Source organism: Berghia stephanieae, chromosome 2 (genome assembly GCF_034508935.2).
Source record: "Berghia stephanieae isolate SIO BIC M18660-M18661 chromosome 2, UCSD_Bste_1.3, whole genome shotgun sequence".
Lineage (NCBI taxonomy): Eukaryota > Metazoa > Mollusca > Gastropoda > Nudibranchia > Aeolidiidae > Berghia > Berghia stephanieae.
In genome coordinates, this window is record NC_088361.1 from 112,221,592 (window position 1) to 112,248,582 (window position 26,991).

Here is a 26,991-nt window from a genome sequence, read left to right on the forward strand (position 1 = left end):
ATATGATTTTCAATATGCTTTCTCTCTTTATCTTGGAATGGTATTTCTTGGTTTTGTCCTGGCCCTGGCCGGAGTCCTTGACTGGGAGAGAAACATTCAAATTTATGTATAGGTAGAGTTTCGGGTGATATTTTTTTGTCTCTTAAATCATATCTCTGTTATGCATTGCATTATTTCCTGTTTTACATATGCATGATTTGTAAACATTTGAGTGTGTTCCTCTTAATGGGGACCTGTGCTTGTGTCAGGATAAACATTTAGGTGATCTCAAACTACGTACACTGAGAGTGTGCTATTGGAATCTAAATATGTTTCCTATTTGAACCAATTCCTCTTTGTCTTACTTTTTCTTGGGTACTTTAATTGTAATTCTAGAACTTTTACAATCCCATTTTCTTCCTATTTACTGGCGTCGATATGACCTGAATGTGTTGCAAGTGCAGGAAAACCTTTAAAATCAAACAAACAAAACAATCATGCTTTTCATACATGCAAATACATGATGTATTATGCTCTTTCCCCATCGATTAAATTGCTGCCAGGTTTCCATAATAGCGTCATATTGCACAAACTTCATATATGGCACATTATCAAGGTGCTTTCCAAAACAACAAATCAAAAATTGACACTATTTCTGGCCTTTGCTATTTTAAGTCTTCAGATTAGAGAGATGCAGAAATGTTTATCCATTGAGGCTCAATTGAACGTGGCTCTCGAAAATTGTAATGACGTCATCTATCACAATGGCTCATTGATATCACATGGGTTTCCTCATGATGACGTAACCACAATCAGTTACTTTTCAACTATTTCTTTAAAAAGGTTTTTTTTTACAACATATTCATTGACTCACCAGATTTATTTTAAAAAACCAGTCCTATGTTGTTTTTTTATTCTTAAATCTCCTTTTCCCAGAAAAACCCAGTCTTCTGTTATGTTTTTTTCATTATTATTTTCCCAGAGAAACCAGTACGCATTCCAATCGTATTTCGTATGGCTGCCAATTATCCAGTGGATTTGTACTACTTGATGGATTTATCCTCATCCATGGATGACGATAAGGGAAAACTGGCTAAACTTGGCAACCTCATCGGTTTGTGAATGTATTTGATTTTTAGAAGACTTTTGTACAGCTTAAAGCATCTTCTGCAACCATTTGTGTATCCATCTGATTTATAGAGTTTTAATGCTTAATAATAGCTTTTGATGATGATTTTTTTAGTCATGTCTGCATATTTAATTAAACACACCTAAACTTATGAGCAATTAAAAAAGATATATAAATAAAAAGAAATTCCCTTTTGGGAAGAAAAATGTTGTCGTTAGATTCTGTTTCATCACCATCATCCTCCTCATCATCATTATCATCATCGTCGTGATCATCATCATCATCAGTATCATTATCACCATTATTATAATCATTATCATTATTATTTCAGCCGCTCGAATGTCGGCCATTACCAAAAACTTCAGGCTTGGATTCGGGTCATTTGTGGACAAGGTTGTGTCTCCTTTTGTCAGTGTTGTGCCTTCAAAGTGCGTACACAATAAGCCAAATGATACCCGAGTATTAATTTCTAACATTACTTACTCCTAAAAGGAACCTCTTACAGAGATTGATGGGAGGGCTTAGAAATGTGATTATAACTTATGAAAAGAAGGAACTTAAATGTAAAAACTAGAAATGAGACTATGTAGTTTAATGCAATTTTAATATAGACAGTAACCTGGAGTGATTAGCAGCAAATTTATCGTACATAATGCTTCTTTGAGAGAGAGAGAGAGAGAGAGAGAGAGAGAGAGAGAGAGAGAGAGAGAGGAGAGATGAGATGAGCGAGTGAGATAGATAGAGTGAGAGAGAGAGAGGACAGAAGAGATGAGTGAGTGAGATAGATAGAGTGAGTGAGAGAGAGAGAGAGAGAGAGAGAGAGAGAGAGAGAGAGAGAGAGAGAGGAGAGAAGAGATGAGTGAATGAGATAGATAGAGAGGGAGAGATGAGATGAGCGAGTGAGATAGAGTGAGAGAGGAGAGAAGAGATGAGCGAGTGAGATAGATAGAGTGAGAGAGAGAAAGAGAGAGGGGGGGGGGGGGGGGAGGGGGGGGGGGCTGCCAGGACTTTTATTCCTTTCATTTCAACTCACAGTTTTTAATTATATCATTATTTTGAATATAATTTCAGGTTAAAAAATCCCTGCCATGTTTCTTTATCAGGGCAAAAGTGTGTGCCTCCATATGGGTTTAAAAATCAACTCAGTTTGGATCTAGAAACATCTCGCTTTGCTGTGAGTAGATCTGTTCTCGATTACGTTTGCCGGTTTGTAGGTTGAAGAAGAAAAATATGTTACCACCCTCAACCTTCTTCCCTCCCCCCCCCCCCCAACCCCTATCCGTGCCCCCCCCCCCCCCCCTCCAAAAAATAAAATCGAAAAAAAAAAAGCCATGAAAGAACATTTTTAAAAAGATAAAACAAAAGGAAAACCAAATCATGCAAATATTATTTGCAGTTAACGTAAATGATGATCAGTTTTGAAATTTAGACTATAAATATTCAAACAAAATTGCTGCAGATTTTTAGTTTTATGGAAGTGTGTAAATAAGGACTACAGTGTATCTGCTTATATACAATTGCAGACTCTTTCAGGAATAAATCTTGCAGAATTTCAAATCAGTATCAGGGATGTAAAACCTCAAATTATTGGAATAGTAGAGGTCAGTGCAAAAATCTATAGGTTTGGTCTAAATATAGCAGAATTAAATACGACATGTTGTTGTAAATATAGACAACACTATCGGTAGGGAGGCCATTTACTGTATATTGATAAAGCACTTTATCCCCTTAATCCCCGAAGAACTAAGAAAACTGCAGTGCCCTCCGTACTAAAGTTTCAACAAGATTTTGACAGCCTCAAAACTCTGGCCCAGGACCATGACCAATGGAAACAATTAACAACATGGATGGAGAGAGCAGCTATACTCATTGAGGTTTTAAAAAATCTGTGACTAAATCACACAATTCTCAGCAAGCATCATTCAGACTGCGAGGCTTTCTACTTACTTACTAACAATAAAGTACTTCAGGCAATAGATGTTAAATTGGATAGTCAGTATCAAGAATACATAATATTTGTAAATTCAATACGAAAGCCCATGAAACGATTTTAGTTGGATTTATTAACAAATCAGACAGTCTGGGGTTCCTCACCTCCCATAGTGGGCAGGGAGGCACTTACTGTGTCTTCTATTCCCCTATATCTGTTTTCCAACATGTTTTCTGTCTTTGTATTGGAATGAGTTTACTTGATTTTGTATTGGCCCTGGCCTACATACCCTGGAGGAGAGGGAAACGAAACAATCAAATGCATAGTTAGAGTTTTTGGGAGATGATTTTGTTTTTGTTTTGTAAGTCTGTTGTAAGTCTGTTATGCACTGTATTATTTTTGTTTTGTTTTACATATGTATGATTTGTAAACATTTGAGTGTGTTCCTTTTATTGGAGACCTGTGCTTGTGTCAGGATCAGACATTTTAAATAGTCTCAAACTAAGTTCACTGATAGTGTGCTCTTTGAATCTACATCTGTTCCCTATTTTGACTAATTCCCCTTTGTCTTAGGTACTTTAATTGTAATTCTAGAACTATTTATATTTTAATTGTAATTCTAGAACTATTTACTATTCCATTCTACTTGCACTGATATTGCCATAAATGTGTTGCAAGCGCCGTAAAATCCTTAAAAACAAAAACAAGCAAATACATTTTATATTTAAGTTATAAATACTTTCTTTTGTTTAATTTTAATGTGCAATTTAAAATTTAAATTCTGACTTCCTTTATGGATCAAAAAAGTTTTTTTTGTTTTTTTTCATACAGTGACCTCTGTCCCCTTCCCCCTCCTTCCCTCCTCTCCCCAAGGCCTTTCTTACCCTACCATGTCCCATCATGCCCTTGTTTTTGAATTACACTTTTAAAAAATACTAACAAATCAGACAGTGGAACAAATAAACAAAACAAATAAGTCCTATGTTCAGCCTTAGATAAGATTAGATAAGATATTCTGGATAAACCATTTGCCAAAAAAAAAAAATTTAAAAAAATGGGTTTTAAAGTTAAGTTTAATTCATTGACCAGAAAAATGTGCAAATTATTACTTCAGGTTAATAAATCATATTCATTCTCTTCAATAAAACCTTCATATATTGTGTTATTATGCTTGATTTTTTTTTGTATTTATTTTAAAGTATAAAGTACAATATAGTATATTTTATTAATCCTTAAAAACTTCACCCAATCTCTTGTGTTTTGACTATAGATTCAATCTTTAGCATCCAAATCACCCCAATGTAATACCGGTTTGAGGCATTTGGTCACATGTTGCTTTTTAAAATTCAACTAAATTCTATGTATATTTCTATATGATATGACAGAAAAAAGTTCTAGAATCTCCTATTTCTGGAAATTTGGATGCTCCTGAGGGAGGATTTGACGCCATCATGCAAGCCGTAGTTTGTGAGGTAAGACATTTTATTATCCTTGAGCTTTTGAGCTTTTATACAGGGCAATATCCACTAAACATGCTCAAAGCACTTTACAAGAAGTCCCAACACTCAACACATAGGACGAGATAGGATGCCTGTTAGGCGGTTTTACAATAATTTTTTCAGACAGCGACAATGCTGTTAATGGCTAGGTAATCATTTTACACCAAAGTACGCTGGGAGAATGTGAGTAAAGAGACTTTTCCAAGGACTCAACTTTGCACTGCTTAGAGCAGGGCTCAAATCGTGGACATTCCAGTCCGATTGTGAGTGTCCCTACTGCAAGACCACAAAGCAACACTGTTAGAGTCTTCTATCTCTATGTATATCACTTGCATATTTCTGTGGTTTGTTTTTTTAAATAGTATTTATACATAATGATAATGAAACAAAAAAAAAGAATTATTGCATGAATTCATTGTACTCAACCTTTTACATAAAAGAGCAGGATAACCTCTTCATCTGCGGTGCACATGGAATCTGTGTTCCTTTTAAAATCTCTTTTGGCCATTCTTAGGTTAATTAGATATGTCATTCTTTGTCTTCCTCTAGCTCTCTTTCCTTCGATCATCCCAGATGTTACCAACTTTTCTATTCCGTCTCTTCTCCACACATGTCCCAGAAACAGTATCTGCCTCTTTCTGATGGTATCGATCAACATTCTTCCCTTTCTCACCTTCTCCAACACTTCCTCGTTCGTATACTTGTCTGTCCATGATAGTCTCAACATTCACATCCCAAATGCTTGTAACCTCCTCGTAATTCTTTTATGTATAACCTACATGAATTTTTTAAAAAATGATCTCCTTTGCCTAGCATTCCATGAAGGAATATTGATAATCCAGCAAACACATATCTGATATCAACAGGAATCACTCATATTGTCTAAGTGAGCTCACTGGGGGTTAACCAAATAAGCTATATATTTGTATTTGATATCACTATTTATTAACATTAACTTGGAGCTTTTTATATAGTGCAATATCCACTAAACATGCTCATAGTGCTTTAGAAAGGGGCCCATGACTAACAGCGACAAGTTTTATGGAGAACTAGACATGACGCCTGTTAGGCAATATTACCATTTTTTTCAGACAGAGAGAAATGCTTTTGGCGGCCAGGTACTTATTTTACACCTGAGTATGAAGAGAGAATATGAAGAAAGAGCCTTTTCCAAGGACTCAACAGTGCGCTGAGCAACGATTGAACCCATGATCTTCCGATCCCAAAGCAAATATCATACTACAAGACCACATAGCTGCAAAATCATTATCAATAATCCTTAAGACACAAATTTTTCCTGTTTTTCTTTTAAATCCCAGGATGAGATTGGTTGGAGGCCTGTGTCACGAAGAATGCTTCTCTTTGCTACAGATGCCGGTTTTCACCTCGCTGGAGATGGAAAGGTTTGCCACTATATTTATCACCCATTTGTTTCTGCATCATGGAATTTTTTATCACAACCCTTATTTTTATCAACACCACTCCCATCACCATTAGTAATGCTGCCATCACCATTAGTAATGCTGCTGTCACCATTAGTAATGCTGCCATCACCATTAGTAAACCTGCCATCACCGTTAGTAATGCTGCCATCATCATTAGTAATGCTGCCATCACCATATTTAGTAATGCTGCCATCACCATTAGTAATGCTGCCATCACCGTTAGTAATGTTGCCAACACCGTTAGTAATGCTGCCATCACCATTAAGATCTGAATCCGAATGTTACTCAGAGTTGACTCAATTCTGAATATTTGTAATTGAGGGTGGAAAGCGTTATTGAATGTGGCAGCCATCGTTGGTGCTTAGGCTGAAGAAGTTTGATAATCTCCTGTTGAAATGTTTAAATCTGCTGTGTTGATTCTAATCATCAACGAACAACCAACTTTATTACCATCTTGGTCAGGTGTATTACACTATCATGCCCATCCTTCTTATAGGTCTTAGGTAAATTCATTTTATATTAGTTGTGGGTCATCTTAATTTATCTTATTTACGAAATAAATGATTAATGGCCAGTCTGTAAAAAGAGATGTTGACTCTGTGTTAGGCAGTATTGTGGTTAACAATTAGTGCATATTAGAAATACTTAATGAATTATTTGATAAATATTTTTAAACATTTATTTTGATTTATCAATTAATTTATATTATATGTATGTCTGTTTTGCAGTAACTAGTGTTTATTGCTGGCAACATGGAATAAAAATTATATTGAAATCGTACTTTCTAATACGATGTCAAGCTTCTAGACCTGATACAAGCAGTAGATATGATATGACATGTTTAGAAAGAAGTAAAGATTTGTTGTCTACCAGAGCTTGAGCCATAAGCCCATGGAGCCAAATTTTTTCCCTTGTTTCTAAGGCGTTACTCCGACAGTATTAATAGCTTTCTACCCTTTAGATAAGACGCTAACCTTTTGCAATGTACTTTCCAATAGATCTAACAGATCCAGCCACCCAATCACTGCTGGCTGGACAAGGGGTCAGAAAAAAATCTCAAACTTCACCCGGGATCAATCCAGGTCACTTTGCGTGTGGAGGGGGTGGGGGGGGGGGAGGAGAGGGGGGTGGCTCTACCGATTGAGCTATCAGGACCCCCCTAAAGATTTGTAGTTACTTTTGTGAAATAATTCTTATTTAAATATAGAAATATGCGGCTAGGTAGTCTAGTGGTATGACACTCGCTCTCGGATCAGAGGGTCCTGGGTTCGAGTCTCGCTCGGCGCATAGTTGAGTCCTTGGAGAAGGCTCTTTACTCGCATTCTCTCACTGTAATCAGGTGTAAAATGGGTACCTGGCCATTAACAATGTTGTCTCTGTCTGAAAAAATTGTAACATCTCCCTAACCGGCGCCATGTCCCATCCTAAATGTTAAATGTTGCTGTTGTAAAGCACTTTGAGCACATTTAATGGATATTGCGCTATATAAAAGCTCATTAAAAAATAAAATAGAAATGTAACAAGATGATTGTGTTTGATCTGAGACCCTTTTTCATTAAAATGTTTTTATAATCCATGTCGTTTCAGCTTGGAGGAGTTGTCCAGCCAAACGATGGTCAATGTCATTTGGTTAATGACGAGTACTCACAGAGTTCATACCAGGTTGGTCATTCTCCCAGATCTAACATCATGTCTGAATGTAAATGTATCTGTGATTGAGTTTGTGTGCATGTGTATGTGTTATTTTCTTCATATGTGTATTCTCAAAATTGTCGAAGAATGAATGTTTGAATGACAAATAATATTGTAAAGCACCGCTGGGAACTTATGTGGAAGTTGAGTGCTATATAAATTACTTGTTATTATTATTATTATTATTATTATTATTATTATTATTATTATTATTATTATTATTATTATTATTATTGTTATTGTTATTGTTATTGTTATTATTATTATTATTATTATTATTTATTATTATTATTTATTATTATTATTATTGTTGTTATTGTTATTGTTATTATTATTATTATTATTATTATTATTATTATTATTATTATTATTATTATTATTATTATTATTATTATTATTAACAGACCCAGCTACCCAATCACTGCTGAGCTATGCGGCTATCTTGTGGTATGACACTCGCCTTTTCAGATAAGAAGGTCCATGGTTTGATTCCTGTTCTGAGTTGCGTATAGTTGAGCCCTTGGAAAAGGCTCTTTGCTCACATTCTCTCATCTTACGTGTAAAATGAGTACCTGACCGTTATCAGCATGGTCTATGTTGAAAAAGCATTGTAATATCATCTTGTAGCAGGCGGCTTGTCGTGTCCTTCATTTTAAGGGACCTCTTGTAAAGCGTTTTGATCACATTTAGTGTACATTGTGCGATTTAAAAGCTCAATCAAAATTCAAACAATTTTATAAAGAGTCACTTGCTAAGAAACACACCAAAAAATAATAAAACAAGTACAAAAAAAAATTTCTAAAATAGGAAAGTCATAAGAAAATAGTCTTTTGCTTACTATACTTATGTCTGAATTGATTTATGATTTGCTTGATTTAAGGCTGTACAAAAAGGTCATTTTCATAGCTTTCGATACAAAAATACATCACTATTGACTTATTTTGGAAGGCTGGGGAAACGTTTAGTCTTTATCATTTTCATTGAAATAAATAATGAAATATTGAGTCAAAAACTGACAGACAGTTTAGCATGAAAATAAAAAGAATTAGCTTCTCAAAGGGTTTTTAAAAAATAGGTCAAAGTTTAATCTCCGTCCAAACTTTTCCTGATACTTTAAATGCCTGTAAATCTATACTTTTGATGGCAGACTGTCTCGTATCTGGGTCACCGTTGTTTTATTGAAAGTGGAGTTAAACCATCAATTACAGCAGCTATGTGGTCGAGTGGTATGACACTCGCTTTCGAATCAGAAGGTTCTGGGTTCAAGTCTTGCTCGGCGCACATTTCGAGTCCTTGGAAAAGGCTCTTTACTCACATTCTCTTACCATACTCAGGTATAAAATGAGTACATGGCCTTGACAGCTTTGTCTCTGTCCGAAAAAAAATTGTAATGTCGCCTAACAGGCGTCATGTCTTGTTCTACATGTTACATATTGCTGTTGGTCAGGGACCCTTTTAGCATGTTTAGTGGATATTGCGATATATAAAAGCTCAATTAATTTTTTTTACAAGAATAACATTGACAATTTAGTAATTAAAACATTTTAGGGATTTTACTGAACTGCATCTTTTACTTTACAGGATTACCCTTCAGTGGGCCAGATTTCCAGCAAGATAAAAGAAAAGTCAGTCAATATTATCTTTGCTGTTACTCAAGAGCAGCTTCCCCTTTATGACAAACTTAGTCAGTATATAGACAGCTCAACCACTGGAATTCTGGCCAATGACTCTAGTAATATTGTCAACCTGATTCAAGAAAACTATGAGGTTTGTATCATATGTCAAGGAAAAACTCCATTTATTTATTTTTTTTTTTCAACCAGTCATCGTGTATCCTTCAATGCACGATCCTTTGCATGTGCTTGGATAGAACTTATCGGTGACATCAAATTACTTACTTATCCGAACCAGCGACCACCTGAGCTCCAGCCCTTCGGTCTTGTGCCATGACGCAGAAGTTAGATGTATTTTGTAGTTATTCCAAGTGACTGTACAGTGTGTTACTGATGCTTGGATTTGGTGGGAGGAATGTGCATCTCAGGTCTTCAAGAGGTTGACATTCAAGCAAGTGATGTGTTACTTTTCATTGGGGTGTTGACATAAGGGGCAGGAAGGACGTGTCTTTTGTAATTTTGCTTAAATGGCTGTTGATAGGTGATATCAAAATAGACACATGGATGGAATTGTCCTGATTCCTATTTGAACGAGTCCCCCTTTGCCTGACGTTTTCTTTGGTGCTTTTAACTTCAAATCTATAACTTTTTCCCAATCATCCTCCTTTGTGGGGGTACAGAAATGACCTACAAGTTTGCTCGAGCCTAAAATTCCTAAAAACAAAACAAAACAAGAAAACAACAGAGAAAGACACAGTTTGTTTATTGTCTGTTGCAGGTCAGCAGTTAGAGCTTAGCAGCTTCTAATGGTGCTCACACTATGTTATGATGATCGACCCAATCAGCAGATTTTCTTACCACACTCGTGTACTGTCACAAACACACCTGGAAGCTTCGTCACAACACACTGTTCAACTAGATGCTCTGCAGTTTTGGGCTCATTACCACAACGGGTACATGTAGGACAGGTTGAAATTCCCCACTGATGAAGCGATTTTGCCGTTGGGCAGGTTCTTGACTGAAGTTGATTCGCTGCCACCCAATGTCCTCTTGCTGGTGGAGAAATCTGTCAACTTCTCCCCCAGTTTCAAGAAGTCTATGTCCCCATCCCCTCGAGAGATTGAATTCGTCCAAACCGAATTCCATCTCTTATACACATCTCTGTCTGAACTCAGGGAATCTACATACAAGGGTTGCCTGGACTTATTTCGGCTCGAAACGGGGGCACTGTCCCTTATGTGCCTGAGAGGGGTATCCCCATTCCCTCTCTCTATTAAGCCAGAGCTTGGCCGCTTGCTGGTTCTGATAAAGCTTGTGTATGAATAAATAACCAGGGCTAGGAAGAAGTAAAGTAGGATTGACTTATCACTGTGGTTGTAGATTTTTACGGGGCAGTACAGCACAGAGGTATTGACTTTTGCTTTGTACCCAGAAGTACTGAGTTTGACTCCCCTCTGCACTGTGTGACCCTGAGTAAGTCACATCAGTCTAGTTCACTTTGCAGCTCTGCACCTCAGCTGACTCAGGGCTTGTTCCAGTCTTCCCTTGGAATAGATCCTGAAAACAAATTTCTCCTTGAGGGTAAATAAAAGGAAAATTCTATTATTATTATTATTTTTTTTTAAAAATGGTTAGAGGTTACTACAATGTTTTGACTTTAGTATTTATTTTTTGGCATTAGATTAATTTGCTTTCTCATCATTTTTTCTTTCTCCCTACAGAGAATTACATCCAAAGTGAAATTGACAGCTGAAAGCCTCAATGAAGGCAACATTAATGTTGAATTCTTCTCCCGTTGCAATAAGTGAGTTGTCTCTCTTTAATTCTAGAAAAAGAAATAATAATTGTTCTGGTGTTTTTTTTAATGTTATAAACTCTTATCTTGATTCTGGTTTGTTTTTTAATGTTATAAACTCTTATCTTGATTCTGGTGTGTTTTTTAATGTTATAAACTCTTCTCTTAATTCTGGTGTGTTTTTTAATGTTATAAACTCTTATCTTGATTCCGGTATGTTTTTTAATGTTATAAACTCTTATCTTGATTCTGGTGTGTTTTTTAATGTTATAAACTCTTATCTTGATTCAAGATATCACAAGCAGCGTCTAAACAAAAATAGAAGAATAAAAAATAAAAAGAACCCACAAAATCGAGCAAATAAGCACGTTTTCCGTGAATATTAAATAAGAAAGTCTCAAACAAGGAACAAGTACAGAAATGTCCAATTTTTACATCATGACACAAGACCAGAAGTCTAGAGTTCAGCAGCAGCTTCTAATGGTGCTCACACTACTATGTTATAACGATCGACCCAATCTGCAAATTTATTTATCGCACTTGTGCACCATCGCAAACCCACCCGGAAGCTTCGTCACAACACACCGTCAAACTAGATGCTCTGCAGTTTTTGGGCTCGTTACCACAATGGGTACATGTAGGACAGGTGGAAAGTCCCCACTGATGAAGAGTTCAGCTGGTTTCTGGTTTGGATATGTATATAAGTATGGCAAGTTCAGAAATACAGTCATGTCTCTCCAATCCAAACACCTCCGTTCCCAGATTACAGAGACATGCGGATAGTGGAATCACTTCCTAAAGTGTACAAATAAAGAAAAAACATCTTCTCTCAGTTAGACTGTCCGGATAATGGAAACAGCCGGATTGTTGAGAGAGATGCAACTGTAATACCAAAGAATAACCTAAGTTTGTATTTTCTAGACCATAGTTTATTAATATCTTTATAGAAGATTGTATTTTCTGGACCATAGTATATTAATATAGTTAAAGATGAAGGAAACACTTGTTGATGTTTATGTTTGATTGTTATTTCCTCCCTGATAATTACAGAACAGAGGAAACGTCTACAAGTGAATGTGGGAATCTCAAGATTGGCCAAACGGTAATTTAGTCGACATTTTTTATTTGAAAGAGTTTTAGGTGCCTAGTTCGAGTCCTGCTTTTGGCAGCACAAAGTTGAGTTCTTGGAAAAGACGCTTTACTCTCATTCTGTCACCGCACTTGAGTGTAAAATGAGTCCTGGCTGGTAAAAATGTACCTCCGTCCAAAGAAAAGAATTGAATTAGCATCTCATTGTGAGGTATTATGTCTTGTCCAAAATATCATATGTTTCTTTTTGCTCGGGACCTGTTCTAAAACTCTTCTAGCACATTTAGTGAATATTGACCAATGTAATGTAATGGAAAATTTATATTGCGCCATTATCCATTTACAATGCTCAATAGCACTTCACAATGGCAATGACATATAAAAAAGTAAACAAATTAATAAATTTACACATACACACACACACACACACATTCAACCCCCCCCCCCCCCCATACATATATATATGTATATAGTCTACTCCGGATAATCGCAACACCTTGGGATCATCGAAAATGTTGAAATTAACCGACGTTGCAATTATCTGAATTTAGTTTCCTGTCTGTCCACTCTTGCAACGTTTTACACATAATATATGCTAAACTCAAACCAGTTATTGCAAACATTGTTCTTAGTTCACCACAGTCTGAGCAATTGATTGAAATAAAAACCATATATATAGATTTGACAAGCACAAGCAGCTTTGATGCAAGTCGACATCTTATTCAGATTGGATTTACATTCACTCTTTTCTTCTCAACATTTGTAAGAGTGATAGAGATTAGTCGTGATGAGAGATATTAAGCTCTCACCAAACCCGTTGGTCACAATGCACAAATGTCAATTCCAAAACAAAGGATATTGCTCAATCTCGCTTTACAATTGTCATTATCTTCCTGTTGTCAAGACTATAGCCAGCCCCCTCGCCTCCTATTTAATGGTCACAGATGACATCACGAATCCATACGGCAAACCCAGCCCTCTTTTGTCTCTAATAGAGTGGTGACACACTACTATAGCATTAAACCCCGCTCACTCTCGATTCTTCAACCTGTCATGATTTCACCCATGATGAAATTTAATCGTGATATTTTGTTTGATTGATTTCATCAATTTTCGAGTTTTTGAGGTCGAAAATTTGTTGCGACTAACCGAAGTTGGTTGCAATTAAATAGTGACTTTTCTATAGAATTAATTCTGTTTCTTGGGAAATGTTGCAATTAACTGAGTTGCAATTATTCGGATATATATATATATATATATATATATATATATAATATATATATATATAAGTTGTTTTTGTTTTTTTTAATTCTCCTCTTAGGTCCATTTTGAAGCAGAGATTACAGTGAATGAATGCCCCAAGGACAGAAGACAATGGAGACAGGAATTAGTCATCAAACCCGCTGGCTACCAGGATCGTCTGAAAATTCAGATGGATTTCATTTGTGAGTGTGACTGTGAAAAGGCTGAAATCAAAGTGAGGAAATAATAATTTTATATCTTTTAATAGTTTTGCTATTCTCTTTTTTTCCCCCTATTTATTTCAAGTGGCTTTGCGTTATTATAACACTCTGCTTCTGACCTGATGCAAAGTTGGAGAATGCTCTTTACTCTTATTCTGTCAATGTAGTCTTGTGTAAAATGATATCTGGCTATTAACAGTGGGTTTTTTTTGTCTCTGTTGAAAAAAATATAATATAATGCATATCATTGAATATATTGCCTAATAGGCGTCATGTCTCATATTACATGTTAAGGATCAATCTTGGTCCTTTTGCGTGTTACGTGATTGCGCTACGAATTGAGCTATGCATATGTCATATTTTTATATCTTTATATATATGGCTGGATATTTAACTCACTCACCTTGCCTTTTACCGCCATACTGTCCACTTTCCTTAGAGATTTTTGGTAATTTTTCAAAATTGAAAATCTGGGTGGGGTTCCCGACCTCCCATAGTGGGCAGGGAGGTACTTGCTGTGTCTTCTATCCCCATGTATCTGTTTTCCATTTGCTTTCTGTCTTTGCCTTGGAATGAGATTACTTAGTTTTGCCCTGACCCTGGCCGGAGACCTTGGCTGGGTGAGAAACAGTTGAATGTATTGTTATAGTTTTGGGAGATGATATTTTTTCCCTTGTAAATCATCTCTCTGTTTTGTAGTTATTTTTTAATTTTTAACATATGATTTGTAAACATTTGAGTGTGGTCCTCTTAGTGGGATCTTGTGATGTTGTCTGGGTGAGACTTTTAGGTGATCTCAAACTAAGTACACTGATAGTGTGCTTTTGGAATCTACATCTGTTCCCTATTTGAACCAATTTTCTTACTCTTGGGTGCTTTAATTGTAATTCTAGAACTTTTTACTATCCCATTTTCTTCCTTTTTACTGGCACTGATATGACCTAAATGTGATGCAAGGGCCGTAAAAACTCTTAAAAACATTCTTAAAAGAAAACAAAATTGAAAATGAAATATGATCAGTTGTTCAATCCAGATGAAAATTGGTATATACAAAGTCTTAATCAACTACCGCAACCTTATAAAGATTAGAAATAGTAGCTTTAATAATGTGTATAAAAAATAATTACCTCTATCGTGGAATATTTTATCTTGGACAAATATAAGTAAATGAAGTAAAAGAAGTCACAGCCAAATACCGAGATAGACGGTGTAAGGGTTGAGGGAGTTAAAGGCCTATTGGCCGTTGTAACCCTGAATGATTATGATATAATTATGTAAAACTGTGTAAAAATATATTCTGTAACATTTATTCATTCTTGTCATTCAGGTTTATTAACCCAATTTTTAAAAATAGATGAATATATAGTTTATTTATATATATTTATCATTTTTTAAAAATTAATCACACCTCTTTGGCAGCATGGCTCAGCAGTAAGATCTCTGCTTCACACCCGAAAGGTACCGAGTTCGACTAACCACTGCGCTGAATGGCCTTAATAAGTCATTTTGTTCAAAGTTCCTTGCGGTACTGCACTGCGGCTGGCGCCTGGGTTATTCCAGTCTTCCCTTGGAATAGACCCAAAAGACACATTCTCACAGGAGATGAAAAGAGCAAGTTTTCATTTTACTGTTCTTGTTTTTTTTTTGGCCCTGTTGATGCTATGCGTTCAGGTAAAATACTCACAACATCCAGCAACCAGATTAAACATACCAACACACGAAAGTCTGTTTGACCTTTAACGTTTATAGTCTGATTGGTATAATTTAGTGAGATGTAATCACCAAAATGGCTGTTTAAAAGCCATAATAAAGAGTTGAGTGACTTCAATTTTGTTACTTTTATTTTCAAGGATCCCAATAGCAACAAGTGTTCTAATGGGAATGGCACACACGTTTGTGGTATTTGTAAATGTAACCCAGGATTTTATGGAGACAAGTGCCAATGTCAAGCTGATGGGGCCATCACTAAAGAATCTGTTGACCACTGTATTGCGTAAGAATCACCTTTCTGTCTGGTCCTTTGTCTGTCTCTCTGTCTCTCTCTTTCTTTATCTTTATCTCTCTTTCTCTGTCTCTTTCTATTTGTCTCTGTGTTTGTCTCTCTCTCCCTATCTCTCTCTATATCTCTCTTCCTCTCTCTATCTCTATCCCTCTCTCTATCTATCTCTCTCTCTCTCTCTCTCTCTCTCTCTCTCTCTCTTTCCCTCCCTTTCTAAAAAAAAGCAACATGTACAGTCTATCCATAATATTTAGATTACGCCCTTTTTCAATCGTACTATAAGATCCCGTCGCTTCGGCATTCCATGAAAGAATATAGATAATCCATAAAACAGGATGTCTAAAGTCAACAGGAATCACCTATGTTGTCCAAGTGAGCAAATTTGAGGTTAATAATCTTGCCCAAGGAAAAAAACGAAAGTGCCCGACACGCGGCTCAAACCCAGAGCCTTCCAGATCATGGTGCAATGACTTAAACATTCGGCCACAATACATAAAATTGCTAAACAGAATAAGCTCTGCAACACACTGTCAAGTTTTTTTTTCTAAAACAAAAAATTTTCTTTAAATTTTTTAATGTACAAAAAATATCTGAATGAGAAAATTGTTGTTTTTCACCGTTCACCGTAATTGCATCTCTCTTTACATTGTCATTTGGATATAATTGTTTCCATAACTGTCAAGATTTGTAGACTGGTTTGTAAACCCATGACATTTGAAACAATCATAAGTCATGATAATTTATCAGAGATTATTATCATTATTGCTTTCATGATTATTGTTGTCATTAATATTTCATTGTGAACTTTATACATTTATGATTCATTCGATCATGACCAATTTTCAATAACCAGTATTCTACGATAGTAATTTTCGACATTACATTGCCGCATTGATATATTTTTCCTTACATTCAAAGTTGTGTAAAACTGTCTGTATATTATACAATACAAGCCATATGTCATTTTGTATTTATAAACTATTGTGTAAGGCGTTTATAGGATAAAACCTATATTCAGCCTTTAATAAGATAAGATAAGAAAATGAATGAAACCATTTTTCTATGGTTGGTCAGGAGAGGGTCAATGCTGTTATTGTTTATCCAAAGTGAAGAACATAAACTCACTGAACTCTCTTTCGCTATATGGTCTTGTTCTATGACACTCGCTTTTGGATCGGAAGACCCTGGGTTTGAGCCTTGCTTAGTGCATAGTTGAGTCCTTGGAAAAGGCTCTACTCACAGTCTCTCACCGTACTCGATTGTAAAATAAGTACCTGGCCGTTAACAGTGTCGTCTTTTTGGAAAAAAATCATAAACTCGCCTAACAGGCGTCATGTCTTGTTCTACATGTTACGTGTTGCTGTTGGCCACAAACCCTTTGTCAAGCACTTTGAGCACATTAAGTGGATATTGTGCTATATAAAATCTCAAATTTTCATGCCAAGAACCACTTGACCATGATTTAATCTTCTTCTTCCCAGACCCAATTCCACCCGAGTGTGTTCTGGTCGTGGTCAATGTGAATGTGGGAAATGTGTATGTGATCGAAGACCTGCCAACCCTGAACATTCTTATGATGGGAAATTCTGTGAATGCGATAACTATTCATGTGCTCGATACAAGAAGAAGGTTTGTGGTGGTAAGTAAACATTAACAAATCTTATTAAATGGGTTTTTGTGTGTGTTCGGCAGTGACTTCTTCTTTGCCATAAGAATTTTTAATTCCGTATATGCGATTGCTATTCATGTGCTCGATACAAGTAGAATGCTTGATGTGGTAAGTCGACATTAACAAATCATCTTGTTAAATGAGTTTTTCTATGGGTTTGGAAGTGATTTATTTGTGTGCTCGTTATAAGAAAAAAAATTTGACATTAACAAATCTTTTAAATTAAGTTTTTGTGTGTGGCTATGTGGTCATGTAGCTTGACACCTCGCCATCAGATCAGAAGGTCCAATTCTTTCATATCGTCCTTTACCTTATCCAACCATCTAGTCTTTGGGCATCCCTTTTTCCTCTTTCCCGCTAATTGTAAGTCCAGATTAAACATGTTAACATAATACCATTCAGAGACGGTGGGTCACATATTTACGACAAATTTTATTTTGCTTTGACTCATCCCGCGACAGGTCTAGAGAGGGGAATTTGTAATTGTGGTGTTTGTAAATGTAAAGATGGTTTCAATGGAACTGATTGTGGCTGTGATCTAAGTCAAGACAAGTGTATGGGAGCTTCTGGGGTAAGTGAAATATAATCATTGTTTTATCATCATCGTCATCATCATCATCATCATCATCATCATCATCATCATCATCATCATCATCATCATCATCATCATCATCTTCATCATCATCATCATCATCATCATCATCATCATCATCATCATCATCTTTATCATCATCATCAATATCATCGCCATCATCATCTTCATCATCATCATCATCATCATCATCATCATCATCATCATCATCATTATTATTATTATTATTATTATTATTATTATTATTATTATTATTATTATTATTATTATTATTATTGTTATTAATTATTATTAATATCTTGTCTTATCTTATCTTATCTTATTAAAGGCTTAATATAGGAATTATCCTTTAAATGCCTTATATAATAGTTTATAATTACATAATCTCATATATCTTGCATTGTATCATTCGCAGACAGTTTTACACCACTTTGAATGTCAGAAAAAATGTATCAATATGTCAATGTAAAATCGAAAAATACTATCATAGAATACTGGTTATTGAAAATTGGTCATGATCGAATGAATAATAATTGTTCAAAGTTCATAGTACAATCAAATATTAATGACAAAAATAATCATGAAAGCAACAACGATAATAATCATACATAAGTCTCTAATAAATTATGATTTTACATTGTTTCAGATGTCATGCATTTTACTTGTCAACCAGTCTACAAAATCATCAAATTAATGGAAACTATTATATCCACATGACAATTTAAAGTTTAAAAGATAAATAAATAAATGGATAAATAACTAATGAAACAAACAAACAAATAAATGAATAGATAAATAAATGAATAAATAAATAAATAACAATTAACAAGAACAGATTGAATTAAAAAATTAATCAAAATTATTATTATTATTTTTATTATATTTTATTATTACCACTATTATATTATTATTATTATTATTATTATTATTATTATTATTATTATTATTATTATTATTATTATTATTATTATTATTATTATCATTATTATTAATATTATTATTTTTATTATTATTATTATTATTATTATTATTATTATTATTATTATTATTATTATTATTATTATTATTATTATTATTATTTATTATTATGATAATTATTATTATTATTATTATTATTATTATTATTATTATTATTATTATTATTATTATTATTATTATTATTATTATTATTATTATTATTATTATTATTATTACAAGAAATGTCACAGTTACAAAACAATGAAGCACAAAATACTTGTTAAACACTAAACGTATTTTGTTTGTATTCAAGTAAGAGGTTTAGGTAGCTTAGTGCGTTCAAAATTAGGAACATGCCATGCCCCCTTTCTGTTGCAATAATATTTTGTCACGGAAAGCATTCTTAAATCCAAAATATTATTTCAGTTCTGCAAATTATATCCTCATGCACCTTCCATCGGCTCAAGAACTATCTTTACAAGGTTTTGAATCTTTTGATCCCCTTAAATGTTTATTAAGCGTTTTTTGTTTTGTAGTCACGTGATCGCAGCTCCATAAAATCTTCACACGAAGAGTCATTTTTTAAACTTTTAATATAAGCACAGTTGAATTTCAACTATCTTTCAATATTTTTAAATTATACATTCATGCAATTTTTAGGACGAGTAATTTGCATAATTTTTTAAACATATTTTACTCTTTTTTTTTGCCTGCATATTCACCTAATCTTGATGCCTATTTTTCATTTTGAAAATGAATAAAACCTTTTTTTTTTGCCTGCATATTCACCTAATCTTGATGCCTATTTTTCATTTTGAAAATGAATAAAACTGCGGGATTCATTATTTCATACAATCCCAGAAAACCAGACGTGATCTTTTTCTCATCTTTTTTTCTCTCACTAAATCTGGACATCAACAATTTCAACAATTCATTTATTTATTCATTTATTTATTTATTTGTTTATTTATTTATTTATTTTATTTTTTATACTTATTTTTTTATTTGTTTCTTGTTTTTTTTTTGTTTTTTTTTTTTGTTTTGGATATATTTGATTATAACATTAAACTTGTCTTGTTGTCACCAGGAACCATGCAATGGGAAGGAAAGAGGAGAATGTCGGTGTAACAAATGCTATTGTAATGAAAAGTATTCCGGCCCTACTTGTCAACTATGTACGGTAGGTCATTGATCCATTTTATAATATCATAAAAGTGATGTGAGAGGGGATAGAAGGGAGAGAGAAATGATAGAGGTGATAGTATGTGTGGAAATGTTTGGTTTTGAACATGTCAATGTGAATAATAAGGAAATGGGTAAGTGTACGCACAAAATATTGAGTGAGATGTAAGAGATACTGGGTGAGTCGCTTAGAGCAGGACTTGAACTCAAGACCTTCCGATCCAAAGACTGAGTGTCATACCACAAGACCATCTAGCCACACCCCAAGGCTTAAAGAATACTCAAGATTCCTTACTTCTTGCCCAACAACAACAAATGTGTTTTATATCCTCAGAATTGTGGTAACGAATGTGAGAAGTACTCCATTTGTATCAAATGTCGGGTGAACGGCAATGGAAAACACACGGATGAACAATGTGATCGAATTTGTCCCAAGGATATTCTAGAGGGTGAAGTGAAAGGTATGGTTTATGTTTATGAATTATTTTAGCCATTACAATCTTACAAAAATTACAGTAGAGGCTCTTGAATATCACGATTAAGTCCTGTGAACAAAATTTTTTATGCTATTTTCATTTTGAAATTTATGTATTGACTAATATATTAGCTTGCACAGCGGACATAACGAAAACAGCTTAGATTAGTTGAGACAATATCACTCACAGAGAGGAATTTACCTGATGGGGATTGATATTTCACTCAATTTAACGATGTTTTGTTTTATCATCTCTAAGATACCCAAATTGAATGAATTGAAATATCACTACGTACTTTTTATGATAGTTTATATTTTCTACTTTAACTGTGTATTTTTAATATTTTCATAGTATTAATATAACAATTAACGGTTAAATAGACCAATTGACCTTTAAACAGCCTGTAAAGATACATCAAATTGTCATATTAACAAATATGATTCTGGAGCGTAATGTTTAATGAGAAATTATATGATGAGAAATGGAGACAAATCAAATTTTTTTGGTCAAAATAAGAAAGAAAAGATTTCTCAGTAGAAATTATCAATGAAAGGCAACAAATTACATAAAAAATAAAGTGGGTGCAGCATGTCAAAAATTAAAGAAAAAAAATAACGCAACTATGGTTTTGTCTGAATTTTATGTATTGTAAAGACAAAATATAAACACGTCTACTCACAAAACAAAAAACAAAAACAAAACGGATTTGTCTTTGGCAAAAATGTATCTGCTACCGGCAATGAAACTCGTCAATGAAGTTTGGGGCTGGTCTTTAACTGCATTGCGTTGATGACAAATCACCTTTTATCCTTATCATTGACAATGCCGAATGCCCTTTTTTCCAATTTTGATGTTGTTTGGTGACAGCTCTCTGTGCTTTGTTCTCCAAGTCCAAACTTATAATGAGTGATGTGTGGTATGCAGTGGTACTCAAGGAGGTGTTATTTAGGGATTATTTTGCTATAATGTTGTTGATAATATGATAGAGTAATTATTTTTTAAATAATATATATATATTGCATGCCATGTATTTTGTGCACCTAGAGCTATATTGTATAGGACAGACGCTATATAAATAAATTACATTTTTAATATTATTATTGTTATTATTATTGCAGAAACGCTGGATGTTCAAGTGTGTTCTTATAAAGATGAGAAGAACTGCAAGACAGCATTTTCTTACAAGTTTGATGAGAGAGGAAAAGTCATCATGGTTGTTGAAAAGGAGAAAAGTAAGTTGTTGTTTTTATTGAGGGTTGACTGTGACTGATGACAATGGAATAATGCAGGGGACAATGTAGGAAGAATGTGAGAGAAATAAGTTGTTTTCATTGAGGGCTGAATGTGACTTATGATCATGGTATAATATAGGAAGGGTATGAGAGAAGTACGTTGTTTTTATAGAGGGTTGAGTGTGACTAATGACGATGGTATAATGTAGGAAGGATAGATGGAGAGTAAAAATTAAATGAAAAACAATAAGATGAAGTCATGTCTTGTTGGGGATGAAAATAACAAGAAGAAAGTTTTACTAAAAACAAAAATACAATACAAGATTTACAAAAACCCTTCCCCCGATGAGTGGATGATTATTTCCTTGATATACATATTCAGACTAGGAGGTGATCAGCTCTATGTCTCTGATGCAAATTAATGATTACATGTTTAATATACAATTCATAACTATTGAACAAAAATGAACATAACAGCTTCAAAAAATATAAAGAATAAAAAATAGGTTACATGGAATGTTTTGGGTACAAACACTTCTTCAGTCTGGAAAAAAAAATCTATATTATAAATTGGACAAACTGGTTAAAAGCTGGACAAGAGGAAATGAGCAAACAGATCTCTACAAGAAAATGTAAATGGATTGGTCACACTTTCAGAAAACCAACAACAGACATTACGAAACAATCTGTGGGCTGGAACCCTCAGGGGAAAAAGGAAGTTTGGGGGACCAAACAAAACATGGAGAAGATCTTGTGAGGAAGAGGTGAAGTTGGCTGGAATGTACTGGTGAGAGATGAAGAAGACAAAGAACAGAAACTAGATACTGTGGCTGATCCTCCAGGAAAAAAAGTTTACAAATATAACATGAGAAGATCTTGTAATAATAATTCTAATGTAATAGTGAGAGATGAAAAAGCAAAAGAAATAATAATAATAATAATAATAATGATAATAATAATAATAATAATAATAATAATAATAATAATATAATAAATAATAATGATAATAATAAAATATACTTATATAGCGTCATTTAATCCACTGACAAGTCTTTATGGCGCTTTACAATCAAATCAGACTATATAAACTAGCATTACACTAGCACGCTCACACTCACGTACACCCACACACGGAAACTTCTCCACGTCCACAACGCAAACTCTTTACATGTCACATTACTACCCTAAATTAAAACATAAAGCATATTAAATTGTGAGAAACGCTCTTCTAAATAATTCGGTTTTCAATTTCTTTTTAAAGGTTTCTAAATTTTCACTATTCTTAATATTATAAGAAAGGGAATTCCACAACCTGGGCGCAGTCACTAGGAAGGATTTGTTGTGAACCAAAGACTTTCAGGGTACCTCTGTCAGAAAAAGCATACTATTAGATCTTAGCGATATGCAAGGTGTATATTGAGATACAAGATCGTTTAAACAGGGTGGTGACAGGCCGTGAAATAAGCTATAACAAAAATATAAAACCTTGAACTCACTGCGCTGCTTCACCGGCAGCCAATGTAGAACTTCCAGAATAGGGGAGATAGGAGCCACCCTGTTCTGAAAATTCTGCAATCTTTGAATATTGTAATTGGGACAACCAATGAGCAGAACAAATGATGATAAAATGGACAAATATAAAGTCTACAACTTCAAGCAGTAAACAAAAATGAATATAACAACAGCTTCGAAAAAGAACAAAATACCGAACACGGAACGTTTTGGGCTCAAAACCCTTCTTTAGCCAACACCAACAACCCCCCCCCCCTCCCCAATGAAAACATAAATACATAACTAAAAAACTGGATTGACGACAGAGAAATGTTTGGTACGTCCTCTCTGTAGAAAATATTGGAACTGTTCTATTTATTTTTGCTTATTACTTTTTACAGTCCACCTCGTCTTGCAGCTTAGTATCACTTCATTTTCAAGCAGCTTTAATTATCTATCTTGCCATTATAATTTCCAGAATGCCCCACGTCTGTCAATGTTCTGGCAATCGTCGGAGGTGTGGTAGGTGGCATTGTAGCCTTGGGTCTGCTGTTACTGCTTATCTGGAAACTTCTCACCTTTATCTATGACTCCAGGGAGTTTGCCAAGTTTGAAAAGGAGAGACAAAATGCCAAGTGGGATACGGTGAGTTTGTTACGTCATCACCTTTCATGTGTAGCCAGTCTTTCAGAGCAATAAGGCCCATGGAGCCGGACTTTATCCCAGTTGCTATAGCATGGAATGGGCAGTAGTAATTGTTTGCTATCTTCTGGATAGGCACCAATTTATTGCAAAGTACTTTCATCTGATCTAAGAGGCCCAGCTCCCCAATCACAAAGACTGTCCATCCAACGCCACAGAAACTTTGATAAACTCTGGCTGCATGAGCTAATGGCTCTGGAACTTTTTATATTTAGTTTGTAAATACCTACCACTACCATAGCCCTTGACGAAAACTTTGAAGAAAAGCCAAATAAAATTTTATTGACCCAATAATAAATGTTTAAAAAAAAGAAATAAGCTCATATTATATCTTTCCTCCGTTCATCCCCAATTGTAGATTTGTCTCTTGAGTCCAGTTCAAGGGAAAACTCAAGAATCTTAAACATCAGCCACAATCGCTCACTGACTCATTTCCAAAACTGTATGGTCATCGGGGGTGGTTGGGAGGGGGCATTCGGAATGAAGCTTTAGCCACTTTTCTCCATTCATCTCTGTTGAGGGCCTTGCTCAATAGTTCTTCCATCCCGAGACATGTTCATTCTCAGACATTCGTCTTTTCCTTTATCATCCATCGTGCCCTGTATCACTGTCTTGCTGGCGCCTTCATGACGCACATTGCGGCCAAACCAAGCGAGTTCCTTCTCTTTACTCTTGACATGAAGTGTCCTTGCTGACCACTACCTTTTCCAATTTGTTCCTTATTCTGCACATGACACTCAAAGCGACGTTGCCATGTTACAAATTGAACTAGGGCAGGGTGATTTGTTCAGCACAGTAGGTGTGTGTGTGTGTGTGTGTGTGTGTGTGTATGTGTATGTGTGTGTGTGTGTGTCAAACTTGATATATATATGTTTATTTTATGTTTATTTTGTTTTAAATTAGCTTCGTAGCCTACTTTCATCAATTAGTTCATTACAGTGTATAAATCTGTGCTAATATAACGGTAAATGATGTATAACATTATGATAATTTCCATAAAGGATCAATAAGGTATATTTATCTTATAAAGTGCAGTACATATTGCAGTCTACTACTATGATGGTAGGTCAACTATAACATGCGATGTCACAGACACCATTGTTATGATAAGCAGTTTAGGCCCTCAACTGGTTTTGTTCTGGTTGGCCAAGCGTTCAAGTTCAGGGAGACTTTTGTTTTCAACCACTATGAAAAGGGAGCCCTCTGGACAGACTGAGACCTTTGGTATGGGCCATACGAGTACGCCTCACTAGACGATCAGGCTCCATGTGCCCAAGTTATCTTTGGTGTCTCTCACGTATTGTGAACATTAGGTCAAAAGGAGGGGCTTTTGCAAGTTCATGGATGCCACCCTTGGTGATTATACTTAGACACTTGCTATTAAAGCTGTTGAATGTTTTGCAGATTCTTTCCTCAATGTCCCATTCTTCATGATTAAGCAAAGCATTATACTGCTGGGCCAAGCTGCCTCCTTGATAACTTGTTGTGCATGCATGTTTGTCAAGTTAAAAATTTTTAAAAATAAATTATTTTATTTATCTTTTTCTCTGATCCGAGGTATTTTATGCTTTGTTTTTTTGAATTTATTGCTATTTATGATATTTTGAAATATATAATCTGAACAGGGTGAGAATCCCATTTACAAGCAAGCTACATCCACATTCAAGAATCCAACGTATGGAACCCGTTAAAAGTTTTTGATACTGATATGTGGAGAAGATTTTGGTTTGATGTTGGTTGTGTTACGTAGACGGTTGGTAATGTGAGTCATGATTTTAGTTGGATGAAAAGGGAGAGAGGATTTTTTTAAAATTATATACGAGAATGTACTTTTTGCTAACATAATGCAAGAATATTTCTACTTAATAACCATTCTTCACTCCGTTTTTAAAGTGAAAGAGTTGTAAAGGAAATGTGTTGTTATTTTAATTTAAATCTTTTGTTTTTTTTCAAAATTATTTAATAATAAAAATTATAAGAATACCTATATTTATCTATTTTGAAACTTAGAAGCTCTCAGTAAATTTTAACACTATAATTTAGACGGCTTAAACATTCTGTTGAATTTGTGTGTCCATACATGTGTCCATTTATCTATTTATTTTCTGTGTCGAAATTAAAAACGGACCATCAATTCCATCAGTTAAGCTTTTTTAAAAATAAGTTTTATATTCTGTGTGCAATGCAAGTCAATAGTAGTCAGAGAGGAATTTCATTCTTTTTATTTTAGACTTCTTTTTTTTTATGTGCGACCATCTTATTGTTTAAGATAAAATAATTGAAAACAATAACATATAATGGCAACGAATGTGTGTCTGTTAAAATGAGCTAAGGTTGAAATTTGTCAATCTGATAATATTAAATAGTCTCATCGGGAAGTTACGGATTGACCCTTGTTGTGAATGGAGTGATTTTTTAAATTATTTGAGTGACCGATTATTATACGTTTATAACGTTTTATTGTTTTATTATATTGTTGATATTATTAAAGACGCATGCATGGTATTTAAAGTAGTTATTTATAGACAATATGGAGCTAATATAATATTTACATTTTTTTCCTTCCTGCATGTCTTACGCGAGTGATATAATATGTAAATGAAACATTGAATTCAATTGAGCTATCTATTTGTTTATTTATTCATTTAAAAAAAATTTGAATATTGCCATTGATATTTACCAAAAGATGTTTATTATATATATGTGTTTGTGGGGTGACGGCGATGGTTGGAGGAAAAGTCGTGAGAACTGTTTTCAAACTTTCAAAATGTATAAGAGCAATACTTTTACTGTCCTTTTTTTATGTTAAAATTTTTATAATGCATATATTTTTTCTTAGATTTTAACCGCTGTTGCCTTATGCACAATGAATGAATAACTTACCAAAAATAAATATGTTGTTGGTTTTTATTTTTATTTCTTCATCAACACAGAACCAAACACTTGCTATTCCTGCATTGTTGGGAGAGTTACAATTATAATTTCTCATATCCATTATAGAGATTTACACCAGATCCACTATGCATTTGTGCATTGATCACTCCAGTTGTTTGTCAA

The 26,991-nt window shown here is 34.4% G+C and overlaps 1 protein-coding gene across 1 annotated transcript in view; it reads left to right on the top strand.

The window, feature by feature from the left end:
- LOC144966256 (integrin beta-1-like) overlaps positions 1–26,827 on the top strand; it is a 31,916-nt gene extending 5,089 nt beyond the window's left edge. Inside the window, exons 6-23 of the mRNA XM_078902457.1 lie at positions 962–1,093; positions 1,440–1,536; positions 2,180–2,282; positions 4,424–4,510; positions 5,857–5,940; positions 7,570–7,644; positions 9,256–9,441; positions 11,009–11,091; positions 12,133–12,184; positions 13,493–13,648; positions 15,485–15,627; positions 17,115–17,272; positions 17,764–17,873; positions 19,939–20,031; positions 20,368–20,494; positions 21,628–21,741; positions 23,711–23,877; positions 25,560–26,827. Of these exons, the coding sequence (XP_078758583.1) occupies positions 962–1,093; positions 1,440–1,536; positions 2,180–2,282; positions 4,424–4,510; positions 5,857–5,940; positions 7,570–7,644; positions 9,256–9,441; positions 11,009–11,091; positions 12,133–12,184; positions 13,493–13,648; positions 15,485–15,627; positions 17,115–17,272; positions 17,764–17,873; positions 19,939–20,031; positions 20,368–20,494; positions 21,628–21,741; positions 23,711–23,877; positions 25,560–25,625 (2,033 nt within the window). The 3' untranslated portion in view covers positions 25,626–26,827. The remainder of the gene's footprint in view (positions 1–961; positions 1,094–1,439; positions 1,537–2,179; positions 2,283–4,423; positions 4,511–5,856; positions 5,941–7,569; positions 7,645–9,255; positions 9,442–11,008; positions 11,092–12,132; positions 12,185–13,492; positions 13,649–15,484; positions 15,628–17,114; positions 17,273–17,763; positions 17,874–19,938; positions 20,032–20,367; positions 20,495–21,627; positions 21,742–23,710; positions 23,878–25,559) is intronic.
- The last annotated feature ends 164 nt before the right edge of the window (positions 26,828–26,991 follow it).